This window comes from Corvus cornix, chromosome 11, assembly GCF_000738735.6.
Source record: "Corvus cornix cornix isolate S_Up_H32 chromosome 11, ASM73873v5, whole genome shotgun sequence".
Taxonomy (NCBI): Eukaryota; Metazoa; Chordata; class Aves; order Passeriformes; family Corvidae; genus Corvus; species Corvus cornix.
This window is the reverse complement of record NC_046341.1, coordinates 3,041,970-3,054,651: the sequence shown is the minus strand read 5'-3', so window position 1 is coordinate 3,054,651 and position 12,682 is coordinate 3,041,970. Positions and strand designations below refer to the sequence as shown.

The 12,682-nt window shown below is 45.9% G+C and overlaps 1 protein-coding gene across 1 annotated transcript; it reads left to right on the top strand.

Annotated features, from left to right (window-relative positions):
- The first annotated feature begins 474 nt into the window (after window positions 1-474).
- On the top strand, window positions 475-9,078 carry LOC104691904. The gene is made up of 11 exons (XM_039558551.1): window positions 475-808; window positions 1,319-1,453; window positions 2,233-2,357; window positions 2,624-2,692; window positions 2,871-2,984; window positions 3,735-3,850; window positions 4,144-4,199; window positions 5,593-5,645; window positions 6,381-6,508; window positions 7,342-7,498; window positions 8,586-9,078. Exons 1-11 carry the CDS (start codon window positions 599-601, stop codon window positions 8,671-8,673), a joined length of 1,251 nt encoding a protein of 416 aa, XP_039414485.1. The 5' UTR covers window positions 475-598; the 3' UTR covers window positions 8,674-9,078.
- Window positions 9,079-12,682: the final 3,604 nt, after the last annotated feature.

Here is a 12,682-nt window from a genome sequence, read left to right as displayed (position 1 = left end):
AAATCATAAAATCATAGAATAGTTTGATTTGGAAGGGTCCTTTTAAAGGTTATCTAGTCCAACGCCCCCTGCCATGGGCATCTTCAACTAGACCAGGTTGCTCAAAGCTGCATCCAAATGTTTCCAGAGATGGGGCATCCACCGCCTCTCTGGGCAGCCTGTGCCAGTGTTTTACCATGCTCCTTGTGAGACACTTATTTCATATATCTAATCTTAAACGGACTCTCCTTCAGCGATCTGCAGCAAAGAGTTCGGTGCCTCGGGGAAGAGAGCCTAATACGCACTTTTTCTGCACCGCATCACTGGACGGTTTCCTAGAAATTCGGCTGCGTCTTTCCCAGGAGAATTGCCTGAACTTCCCTTGGAGTGCATAGTAAATAAAAGGCGCAAAAGCAGCTTCCCATAGTTGGACAAGCCCCTCGCGGAAATGACTCGAGCCATCCCGGGACACGGAGGGGAGCGGCCGCGAGGCGGGGTTTGGAGGCGGCCGGAGCCAGCCCCGCACCGGGCTCCGCACCGCGTCCAGCTCCGCACCGCGCCCAGCATCGCTCCGCACCGCGCCCAGCATCGCTCCGCACCCCGCACCCCGCACCCCGCGATGCCGGCGCTGCCGGCGCTGCTGGCGCTGGTGGCCGTGGCGCTGCTGGCGCTGCTCGGGGCCGGACGAGCAGCCGCCCCCGGCTCCTGGGCGCCGCTGAAGCGCTGGGCCCTGGGCTGCGTCCTGCTCTGCCTCGGCGCCTGCAGGCAGCGGGCGGCCGGAGGCACCGCCGAGCCGCGGCGGCCGCGCCCGCTCCGCGCCGACCCCCACGTGAGTGGCCTGGGATCCCCGATCCTGAGACCGCCTTCCCCGGGACCCGCTTCTGCGATACCCTATTCCCATTCCCTGGCATTTCTGTCTCACTCATCCCTGGCACTTCCATCCTCAGCATCCCCACGTTCCCTCAGAACACCCTTTCCCCTTTGGACTCAATCTTCCCTGGACCTACACCACCTCCACCTTCACCCCACTGCATCCTCTGCATTCCAGCACCTTGCATCCCCCTGGCAATCCCTCAGGTACTCCCGTTCCCTGCGTCCTGGTGCCTGGCAGCCCTCACTGCCCAACCCCATTTTTTCGAGCTCTCTTGTCTTTTGACTGATGTTTCACTGCTGCTTGCAAAGGTCTCTGGCTGTTCTCGGGGTGCCTGCTATGAAGTACAAAAAGTGAAAGTAAAATTTGATCCCTGAGAGGAAGCCTATGGAAAACAAAAGATTGCTGACCTACTCTTCTCCCTTTCCTGCCCCCAGCTAGAGCTGAAATCCATTTCCCTCTCCTCAGGCGCTCGATTCCTTGTACTTCACTGGCTTTGCAGAGACCAACAAGACCTTTGTGATCGCTCGCCTTGCCAGGCGTCCCGCAGGCCTCTGTGAGATGTGGCTCTTCCTGAGGCTGGATGGGATAGGGGAGTTCGAAGTAAGTGCTGGATGTGGGGTGATGTTCAGGAGCAGTTTTTAACTCCCGTCTTGAGCCTGTGATAGGATCCCAAGCCAAAATTAATGTTCTCTGCATCTTCACACCAGTAAGACACCAGTGCTGTGTCTAAAGGCAGTGGAAGAACTGGCCAGAATACTGGGTATGTCCCTTTTTCAGTAGGATCTGACACTCGTTCCCCTTTCCCATAATGTGCACAAAACCACATATTTTCTGAAAAGTGGCTTATTAAATCCCCCAGGAAGAATTTGAGCATCCAGTATTTCCAATAAGGTGCAGCACATGGTTAATGAGTTCCATTTTCTGCTTATGGTTGGTTTTCCCCCCTTTTTTCATTTTAATGCTATAAAACCATTTGGAATTGCCTCTTTGAAAGAGAAGGGAAAGCTTTTAGGGAGTTTTATGCACATCTGCTTCATTCTGGCTGAAAAGAAAGCTTAATCAGATATAATTAATCACATTTTTGCCTGTGGATTTTCTTTTTCTGTTAAGAGCTGGCTACATAGTAAAGAAGGAGAGAAGACCTGACATAAATCCCTTTGCACTCAACTCTCTTTATGTTCACAAATCTGTTTCACTAAGTAGCCATGACTGGAAAAAGCAGGAGAAATCCTATTTGCAGAATATGGGGGGGGGGGAACATATAGGATTGATGTGCATTATTTTGGGTTTTTAGTAATATTTAGTATAACAAGACTACTTTGTAGCATCATCACAATTGAATAAAGCAAATATTTTCCTGAAATGTTTCCTCTTTTTAGCACCCACAGCATCCAAACATGATGGTGAGAGATGAATCCGAAGAGATCTGGAGTGGAGGAGGGCTCACTATGGAATACTTGGAGCCCCAAATGTGCTGGAAAATAAATTTTGATGGATTACTCAGGTATTGCAGCACTCCCTAATGTCATTTATCTATACTTAAAACCAAGGCTTTTTCAGCACTATCTGGAAACATATTTAACCAACTTGAACCAAAAGCTGTTTGGTAACTGACATACTTTGATTTTAAAGGAATGAAATCATATCTGGTAGGGTATAGTATTATAGATTCTTCTGCAGTGTCTCCTATTCCATCCGATGCCAAACACATAAGAAACATTTGGTTGTTTGTTTAGGAGTGATATAAAATTATAGTGCTTTGCCTTGCAGGAAAGGACCCTTCAGACAGCAGTGGACTGAAGAGGAAGGAGAACTCGTACCAGTTAAATTCTCTTTGCAGTAAGTGTTTAATCTTTGCTTTGGGAGGTACAGTGAGCTCATGGCTCATTTAAAATGGTGAAAATCAGAATTTTCAAAAAAAATACAAAGATTTCCACTGTCAAAGTAGCAAGGTACAACTTGGCCTAGCATGATCTGGATGCTAATAATGTCTTTTTTTTCCCCTCTTTTTTCCTAGTTGGGAGAACTCCACAGAAGTTTTTAACTTTAATGTTGACAGTAACCCCAGCACATTTGCTCGTGCTTTAGCCCAGGAGCCGTGGACTATCAAGCTCTTCCAGAAGGTCAAAAAGTGAGAGGCAAGATCAATGTCTTCTGGGATTAATAATAATTTTTTTCTACAGATCTCTTCAAGGTCTGTTGTGTGTTGTAGTTGGTGGAAGATTTTAGAAGGTGGGTTTAAATTTGAAGTGTTTTAATAAAGGACATGGCTCCTGTTTTCAATGCCACACCAGACCCGGGGGATCCTGCTCACGGGTGGGATCTTCCTTCATGTGGTGAAGGATGGGGGTGAAACCTTCAGCATCAGGAATATTTTTTATTCTTTTTTCATTGGTTTAGCCAGCTTCCAAAATCAGTGGTCCAGGTATATCTAAGGAAAGGAATATAACCCTGTGAAAAACAAGCTGAAGTGGGTGTTTGAATTACTATACAAGCTCTGGAGAGCTGAAAATATGAGCATCAAGAATATGTTGTCCAAATAGAAGCAGAAATTATGTATATCAATAATGTGTGGGTTTTGGTGATACCTGCTGAGTTCTGAGCAGCAGCTGTTTGGCAGCCCAGCATTTCTTCAACCAAAGGGTGATTTTATAGTCTGCCAGGGTGAGAATTTGCTGTTTTATTCTCAGGTGTCTCATCATGTAGTAATAACTGGGAGATGTAGAAGTGATTGCTGATGTGTAAAATCTGGGCTAGCCATGGTCCAGATGCTCTGAAAGTTCCTTCATTTTGGGATATAAATCCATCAGATTGGCATCAAGGCTTCTTGAGGAGACCTGGAGATCTTGTCTGTGCTGATCCACTCTTTTCTTTCTTCCAGACAAAGGGAACGGCATTTCCGACACGAGCAGTGGGGCCAGTCTGTTGGAGAGATTGACATAGAAAATCATGGGAAAATGGAACTTTCCCTCAGAGGCGTTCGGAGCCACTCCTATGGTAACAGCACTGGAAAGAATTCCCTCCCTTGGGAATACCTGCACTGTAGCTGGCACTGGCAGGGCAGCGAGACTGAGGATTATCTGCTAAAATAACCAGGACAACGCCTGGGCATGAAGTTAAGCCATTCCAGAGGAAATACCATCACTATTTTGGGGATGTACATTGCTTACCACGTTATCAATTACTGGGTATTTCTTTATCCAAAGTTAATGCCAACTCAGGTCCTGTTTGTTCACACTTCCCAGGAATGGTGAACTTCAGGTTGGGGGATTTTGTTCTTTCTTTTGCAGGTATCCGGAATTGGGCTGACATTTACCGCTATGTCATGATTTTGGCACACTTTGAAGTAGGTATTAACCGGGCAATGTGCTACTTAACCAGGAAATATTTCTGACCTTTTCAGGCATATTTAAGTACCCATAAATAAGGAGTTGGGAGCATCCGTGGTGTACAATCAGAGGTGCTCGTGGTGGCACCATTAGCCCAGATCAGTGTCAGGAGCAGCTCTCAAAAGCAGAGCTATGTGTATAAAAACTGAGATTTTGCTACGCTGATTGAAGCAAAACTTGTTTTGATAACTGGAAATGGTTCATTTTGGCTTTTTAAAGAAAAATTCGGCAGGTAGCTTTACAGGAGAGTTTCTCAGCTGCTGCAAGTACCCAGCACTTCATGGAGTTGCTGCAGTGCTGATTCCCATTAATGGGAAGCCTGAGGTGTTTGAGGCATCCTAAGCCTTCGTGACAGCAGTCAGCAAATATTTCTGCCTGTGCTGAGCAATAATTCTCTGCTTTGCTGTGTGCAGGAGAGGCAGGGCTGTGGCTGCTGGGAGCACACAGCCCAGGGACAGGCTGAGGGCTGGCCCTGCCAGCTGCCAGCCAAACCCAGCAGATGCTCCTGAAAAGGCATTTCCTTTGCCAAGCCAGGCGTGAAGCAAAACTCTCTATTATAGGCAGCATTACAAGGGTTTAGCCTGAATTCTGAATAAAAGTTCTTTTCCCAGATATATGGGGCCAGCACAAAAGCACAGCTTGGAAAATCCCACTTCTGTGCAAATCTGATTTATCACGTGCCTGTGTACCTTTTAATAAGACTGAGCTTTGGCACCACAACGTATAACCAGGTAGCAACCTCTCCCTGTTCTTCAGTTATTGAGGACTCACAGTGACTGTGGCTGTTCTGCCCCTAATTAAAAGCCAGCTGACTTCGTTAAGAAGTTTATTGCAGACTGAAGTTTGGAGTCCTCTTACCCTGAGTGTCTGTACATTTATAGCATCACAGAGGAGGCTTCAATTTGCCTCAGAGCAGCCCAAGTGGAGCATGAAGGGTTCCAGACCCAAGGATGGAAGAGAAATTAGTAAAACTAGGAGATTCCAGTTCCTTCTTAATATTTTCCCTATCTGCTGCTCCCAGACATAAACTAATACAGGTTAGAAAAGACGTCTGGTCAAAGTACATCAGTTTTGTACTCCTTTGCAGGCTTTGTTTCCCTCCTATGTCCTCTTGCTGTGGACTTCCTGTTGTCCCCATTGTCCTTAATTTGTCCTGAACATGTTTGGTTTATATTCCTGGATTTGTTTGCAGCCAGATTTTCATGGAAGATGTAGTGAGAGGCTTTTAAAGTATGAAGCCATAGCACATTGCATAAGCTGAGTTATATCCAGTGTTTTCTTGGTCCAGCTGGTGAAGGACCCTCCGAAACGAGTCTGCATGACTTTGGCTGCTTTGTCTTTCTCTTCCAGGATGGGACTGCAGCACATTTAACAGTTATTAATATGCCAGCTACCACAACTCAGTGAGTGACCAAAGAACTTTATGTTGCTAAAAAACCACTCATCTTTAAGGTGACAAAAGCTGCACTACAGGACACCTGTGTGCACATTCTTGCTTTGAACCTGCACAGCCCAATTTCCATCCATGCCCTCATGCTCCCTGCTCCCAGTTTTTCATTTGCAGTTAGTCACCAGGATGGCTTTTACCTTCCCTTGTTTCCTTCCCATTCAATGACTGAAGGCTGGTGCAGCTGCCTGTGTGACTGTCTGGATGATTTAGAGGTACAAATTGGGCACTTCCAGCTGTTTGAGAAGGTGTGCCTGACTGTAGTCTGCATTCCACAGGGAGCCCTGCCTTGTTGACTGGTGTGCTTTGCATCCAGAGTATGAAAGACCCATATCCGTGGCCCCAAGGTTGCTCCAAGACCTGTCCAACCTGGCCTTGGACACTTCCAGAGAAGGGGCAGCCACAGCTTCTCTGGGCACCCTGTGCCAGGGCTTCACCATCCTCACAGGGAAGAATTCCTTCCCAATATCCCATCCATCCCTGCCCCCTGGCAGTGGGGAGCCATTTTCCTTATCCATGCCCTTTTCCAAAGTCCCTCTCCAGCTTTCCTGGAACCCCTTTAAGCTCTGGAAAGGGCTCTAAGGTCTCCCCAGAGCCTTCTCTTCCCCGGGTTGAACAATTCCAATTCTCTTGGCTGGTGTTTTTGAGTTTTGGTTGAAATTTAAATCTGCTCCTTTCCTCCCCCCTTCAGCCTCAGTGTAGGTTATGTGTTTTTTCCTGATGGGAGGAAGGCTGGCATTGAGTGGTCCAACGCCTCCCTGGCTGAGATGGCTGAGGATGGGATTATCCAGGATGAGTATGGAGTCAGTTTTACTGCCGGTAAGCTCAACACAGTCCAGCTACATCTGCCTTCATTGCAGGGATGCAGTTCCTTCAGCGGAGGAAAGACTATTCAGTGGGAGTCCATGTGATCTTGGGGAATGCATCACCTCACATTCTCACCTGAGAAATCAACTTAGAACCCTAAAATCCTGGTTTGGGTTGGAAGGGACTTGAAGATCCTCTGGTTCCAACACCCCTGCCATGGGCACTTCCCTGCTTAAATTAAATCATAGGTGTGGTGTGTCCTGGGTGAAATGTGTCCACTGCAGGAGCAGGGCTGCAGGTTCCAGAGGGAGAGTTCCAGGTTCTGTTTGTGGTGACTGTTGCTCATATTAATCCACATAAAATATATATTCTGGATATGGCATGGGGGAAAACCCGGACTGGATTGTTCATGGGATAGGGAATGAGGGGAAACCCTGACTGGAATTTTCCATAACACGGAATGGGGGAAAACCCGGACTGGATTCTTCCCAGAATATGGCATGGAGGAAACCCGGACTGGATTTTTCCCAGAATACGGAATGGGGGAAAACCCGGACTGGATTCTTCCCGGAATACAGCATGGGGGGAAAACCCGAACTGGATTTTTCCCAGAGCATGGAATGGGGGGAAAACCCAGACTTTTTCTGGGGGTTTCAAAACATCTGTTATGAGGTGGATTCAGCTGGAAATATGGTTGATCAGTTTACTTGATTTACAAAGCAGACAGAACTATTACTCTCCAGAAATGCATAAAAACCCCCATATGCAAAAATAATAGCGCGAATTTTGAGATAAAATACTCCTGAAGGTCAGTGACATTGTTTCCTTTTTCACTCTTCTCCAAGGTGGCAAGAGCTTTGATGTTTCTGCAGCTCTGGATGAGCAGACCTGTCCCGTGGTGTACAATGGCCTGACAGGGAATGGAGTTTTCCACGAGTGCATTGCAGATTTCCAACTGAATGGGTTAACACCAGGCTGGGGCCTGGTTGAATTTTATTACAGGTAAAATAATGACAGGCAGGAAGAGGTAAAGAACTCCCATCCTCCTATATTGACTTATATGGTTGTGTCTCCATAGATATTTGAAGCAATACGCACAGATTTTTTTTCACGTGATGTAAAAAATGTTGTTCCTTTAGTGCTTAATGTGTTTATGAAGTTGACAAACACTCTATATATTATTTGAAAAGGAATGATTGCACAAGCACTTCATGGGTGCAGCCAATTTGTTTGTTATCTAGCTTTCTGTGGGTTTTATATAGGTTTCCATATAGGTTTATCAGTTGCAGGATGGTCCATTCTCGATGCTCTCTTATTTAGAAAATCTGTCCCATTATAGAAATAAAGAGTCCTCTGCCCCAAACAGAGGCTGTTTACATGGTGAAACTTGCTCACTCAAGGATGTGTGTGGACAAGATTTATTTGAACAGATAAATGTTCAGAAAATCCCCACAGGAATGGCTCCGTTAGGGGCAAAATTATATTCACAAAGAATGTGCTTCCCTTCTCAGTGAATTGCTGTTCCTCCAGCCACACGATTATCACACTCTTTCATTGGAGTCTTTTCCATATGGAGTCTTTGCTTTCATGAAAGAAAAAGGCAAATGTTGTTGTTTACATTTAGTTTGCTTTTTAAAATAAACACTAATCCTTGGCTGTCAGAGGAAATGCCATAAATGACTTTCAGGAGATGCAGAGCTCAGCTCCTTCTGAAAACCAGACACATTTAAAGAACATTAAGCAGGCCAAGAGTGCAAAATACCTGCTGGGTGAACTTGAACCTGCTGCTGCTGCCAGGTAACTGCTCCCTCCCCTCTCTGGCTGTCCGAACCTGCCTGGTGGAGGAAATGACCCAGCAGGGAAAGCCTCAGATAAAACCCAAACAGGACACGCTCTGCAAGTCCAGACAGTCCCATCCAGCTCTGGAGCCACCCCAGGGAGTCTTCATTTGGCAGTGCTGACACAATTCCTGTTGGCTCGATCCCATATCTGCTTCCAGATCAACCCCATGGTAGAAATGAAAGGGTGGGGGTGTTGTTCTTCCTCCTTGCCACGAGACGCCAACTTAGCATTGCCTCTCTTCCCACAGGGATGAGGCTGCCCAGCCGGTTCCAAATCTGCAGCTTGGTTCCAAAACAGAAGGACCTGACCCTGCCACCAAAGGCTCTCCTCCATGATCACTTTCAAGCTTGTCCCAGAAATGTTAGCAAGCAGCAGCTTTCAAAAAAAGTATAATTCCCTGCAAAAAAACACACTGGTTTGAGTGTGGAACTCACCACAGGATGCTGGGGAGGTCGAGGGTATTAAAGGATTTGGAGAGAAATGAGATACATTTTTGTTAGTGCAGCTTTCAGTGGTTGCTAACCAGGGTGGTCTGGAGGCAATTTGAAGGAAGTCTGATTGCAGGAGGAGTGCACTGCGAAGGATCACTCCATGCTCTGTGCTTTGGTGTTTTCCCTAAATTGCCAGCTGCTCCCCACCGTGACGACCAGGACCTCAGGCTCTGTGGATCTCTGACCCAATTTAGCAGCTCCTCTGTTCTCTCAGATTTGTTTTTGAAATAAAAACTGTGTATTTCTGAACCCTCTGGTTGTTATAGTCATTAAAACGTGGGAAAAACCTGTTACAGGAAACTGCACGGATTTGATAATTATGTCTATGACTGTGTAAAACATGAAGTGGAAGGAGCAGGAGAAATCACATCTAGATGAGGTGTCCTCTAGGAATAGCATTAATGGCCAGTGAAATAAGTGGTACGAACATGATTTTCCCTTGTCTGAGCTTAAGCCAGGGTCTGGTAATCCAGTTTAGAAAGGGATCTGAATTCCTCATCATTCCCTCATGGGTGCCTTTTTAACCACAGTATCCACGACAGTCACTGGCCCAAGGTAGCCCACAGTGTATTCCCTACTTAGATGGCTATTAAATACTGAAAATTGAACACACTTAAGATATATATTAAATATAATGAAGTGGAAGGTCTGGAGAGGAGAAATTAAGGAAAGATGCCTTATAGTTAATAGTGCCACCATTCCATTTCAGAAAATAAGGAAATCTGAGTGCACATCTTTGTGTTTTTATAATCCCTGCTTAGGCTGACACTGGAGGAGACTTTAATAGAATTTAATGGACAGTTTTTCCTTTCTGAGGCAGTCCTTACACCTGTTGCTACAAGAGCTTTATATGCTTAATGGATGCATGAATATAAAATGGTTCCACCTGTATATGTGACACGCATATCCCAGTTTGGGATGCATCTCTGAACAAGGCTGGGATGCTGCAAGCAGCAGCCTGGTGTGCTGTAACAGGCTGATCTTATCTCCTGCAGCTGTGAGAGATTCCCATTCCCAAATTTCTAACCTCATCCCTGTTCTGCACTTGTGCTCTTGAGCTGCACCCCAACAGGTGCGGGTGCTGTGCCCCTCCGTCCACCCCAAACCACCTCTGGATGTGCCAAGCTGACTTCTGAGTGCATTGATTCAGAGCTCTGGATTTTAGTTGGACCTCTATAAACACTCCTCCAGTTACAGTGGTATTAAGAGCCACATTCTTGTGAGCCTTGCACAAACCCAAAGATGTCTTAAATCTGTCTGTGCTCTCGTGGTCTCGAGGTGCTGAAACAGGGTGCTTCTAAATTACTCCAGACAATGGTACTTTGACAGGAGGGAAGGCCTTATGCCTCTTTTTACACCTAAGAAATCAGTCAAATAGGTAATTTTAGAAAGGTTAGAAAAATAACAATGTTATATATCACAGTTTGTTCCTATTAAGTGTGTGGCTTGTTTTGCTATGATCTCAGGAACATCTGTTCCTTTTTTCTGTGGAGTTCTTGTCATCTCTTTCCCTTTCACTTATTTCTTGCAGGCTAAAACATTAACATTTAGAAGGTGGAAGACGGGCACATAATAAAGCAAGGTTTTGGAGGTGTCAGAGCATGCAGATGATGAGAAAAATTGTTAATTATGACTCTGGAATGAGAAATCACTGTAAAAAAAAATTCCCTGTTCAGGCCAAAAATTAAAAAGCCATCCCATCAAGGAAGGGATTGGTCTGGCTGTTTCCTAATTCCAGAAACTGGGCTAGAAGTAGGGATGCTGTGGGGAAAAGGCAGGTGTGTCCCCAAATTACTGGAAGTTCATGTTCCTGCAGTGGAGGAGGCAGAGACGAAGCCTTCGTCACTCTCGCTTTGTCCTCTTTACTTGTTTCTTTTGCTACCAGTGGGTGGAGAATTAGAGCACTCCTGAGTTCAGTTGGGAAAAGTTCAAGCAGGGTACAGAAAATGATTAATAAAGTTTGGAGCTGGCAGGTTTATTTGCCAGGTGATGAACTACTGGTAGGGTATTTCAGCTCCAAGGACTGAAAAAATTGACTGTCGGGGGGGTTTTCTCCCTGGATTTCAAATTACTTTATAGCAAACTTGTGTCCAGGACACATGGAATAACTTATTTAATTTAAAATAAATCTCCCAAGCCCCACGCTTTGACCATATGAAGTGGTCCTTCACTTGCGGCTCCTTCCTCGGTGGAAAAATCCATCTTGGGAAGTGCTTCTGCAGCCCGAAAGCATTAATTTTGAGCCAAAAAAGCAATAAATGGAGGTGAGCCCTGGCCAGAAGTGAAATGTAGCATGTGATCTACGTGAAGGGGGGCAGCTGGAGCCTCGGTGGGATGAGCTGCTTTCCCAGCATCTGGGAACAGGGAACACCTGCAATTCCTGCTGCTGTCGGTGGGCCAGCGCCTGACACGGCAAAACGCTCCCACCAAATCCTTGCACGTCCCCCCGGAGCTCCCCTGCATGTTGAATTTCAGGATTCAGGCCTTGTAAAGAGGTCATTTAAAGGCTGTCAGCCCCAAACAGAGCATTTCCCATCAATCTGCCCTTGGCTACTGATGTCTAGAATGGTAAATATTTTACCACGCTTATTTATTCTCCTTCCTTCTTGCGATTTTTCATGTGTTCACAGTAGAGCTAGAAAGGCCATTTTCAGTGACATTGTATTTCACTGGCAGAAAGAAAGGAAGAAAAAAGGTCTTTTTTCGGTTTGGATTTATGTTGTAGCTTTACAGTTGGTGAAGCAAAGTGTAGCCCAGGGAGCTCTGTAATTTATCAGCAGAAATGCACTGTGTGGCCAAATTATCTCTGCAAAGCAACTAATTATTTCAAAAGTGGTCAAGAACATGCTCAGCAGCCAAACGACTCAAAGACATTCCAGCCAAAGTGACTGATAACCACTCACTCCCTTCTCCCATTTGCAGGAACCCCAACTCCCTCACATCTGCCATAAAAAGTCACTTCGCTCTTTCTCCATCCAAAATTGCTCTTCCCTAAATTGTGACTCCTTTATTGTTGCTCTCCCAACAGCCTCCAAGCTCAGGTGTCTGAAGCGAAGTCTCCAAAGAGATCTGTCCTGGGGGGTTTTTTGGGTCTCCCCTTTTGAGGTATTTTCCTCTCCTCATTAAAGCTGTCATTAATTACTGCATTGATTTTTGCTTTTATTCAGCATAAAAAAAATTTTATTAAACTGTAGTGCAAGTGAAGTTCATTCTAATCTGGCCATAAAATTTTATGAGGGGTGTAAATCAAAGAGAGGAGTGGCAGCAAATGCTCTGGAACAGTTGAGCCCTGTTCAGGCTCCCTCAGTGGAGTTAAATCCCTCCAGGAGCAATTAGCCTAACAAGCTGCTTGGTCCACTTATAAATAACGTCACTGATGGAGACATCTGGAGGTGTCTGCTCTGTGCATGAGAGACTTTCCAAATATGCTGAGTGGTGAATGACCTTTTTATTCCTCATCCGCAGGATGGGGGGGGAGATGCAGATCTGACATGTCCCAGCGTGTCACATTTTTATCCCGTTTTCCAGGAAAGATAAAGAAGGGAAAGTAGGAGTGACAGTCTCAGCCAGAGTGTCCTCTTACATTTCCTGATAGTTGAGCAGGGGACAGCATGTCTGAAGTGCTGACCCCGAACGCTTTGGTCAAAGTAGCCCAGAAATGGCCCTGGGCTCAATAGACCTGGAGAGGGTTCATGGCTGAAGTCCTTGTCCCAGCCCTGGGACATCAGGGACTAGCAAGGGATTTCTGGCTGCTGTAGGTGTTAGAAATGGATCTGCAGAAGGAGATCTGGATGATGGATCACAATTTTTTCCTTCTGCAAAACACCCCAAATGATGCCCACTTGGTACCTTT

Bases quoted from the DNA above. Each gene is read 5' to 3' on its own strand.
- LOC104691904 (XM_039558551.1), top strand. From the start codon at position 599: ATGCCGGCGCTGCCGGCGCTGCTGGCGCTGGTGGCCGTGGCGCTGCTG. The intron at 809-1,318 runs GTGAGTGGCCTG...CCCTCTCCTCAG, and splicing joins CGCTCCGCGCCGACCCCCAC to GCGCTCGATTCCTTGTACTT. The intron at 6,509-7,341 runs GTAAGCTCAACA...CTCTTCTCCAAG, and splicing joins TGGAGTCAGTTTTACTGCCG to GTGGCAAGAGCTTTGATGTT.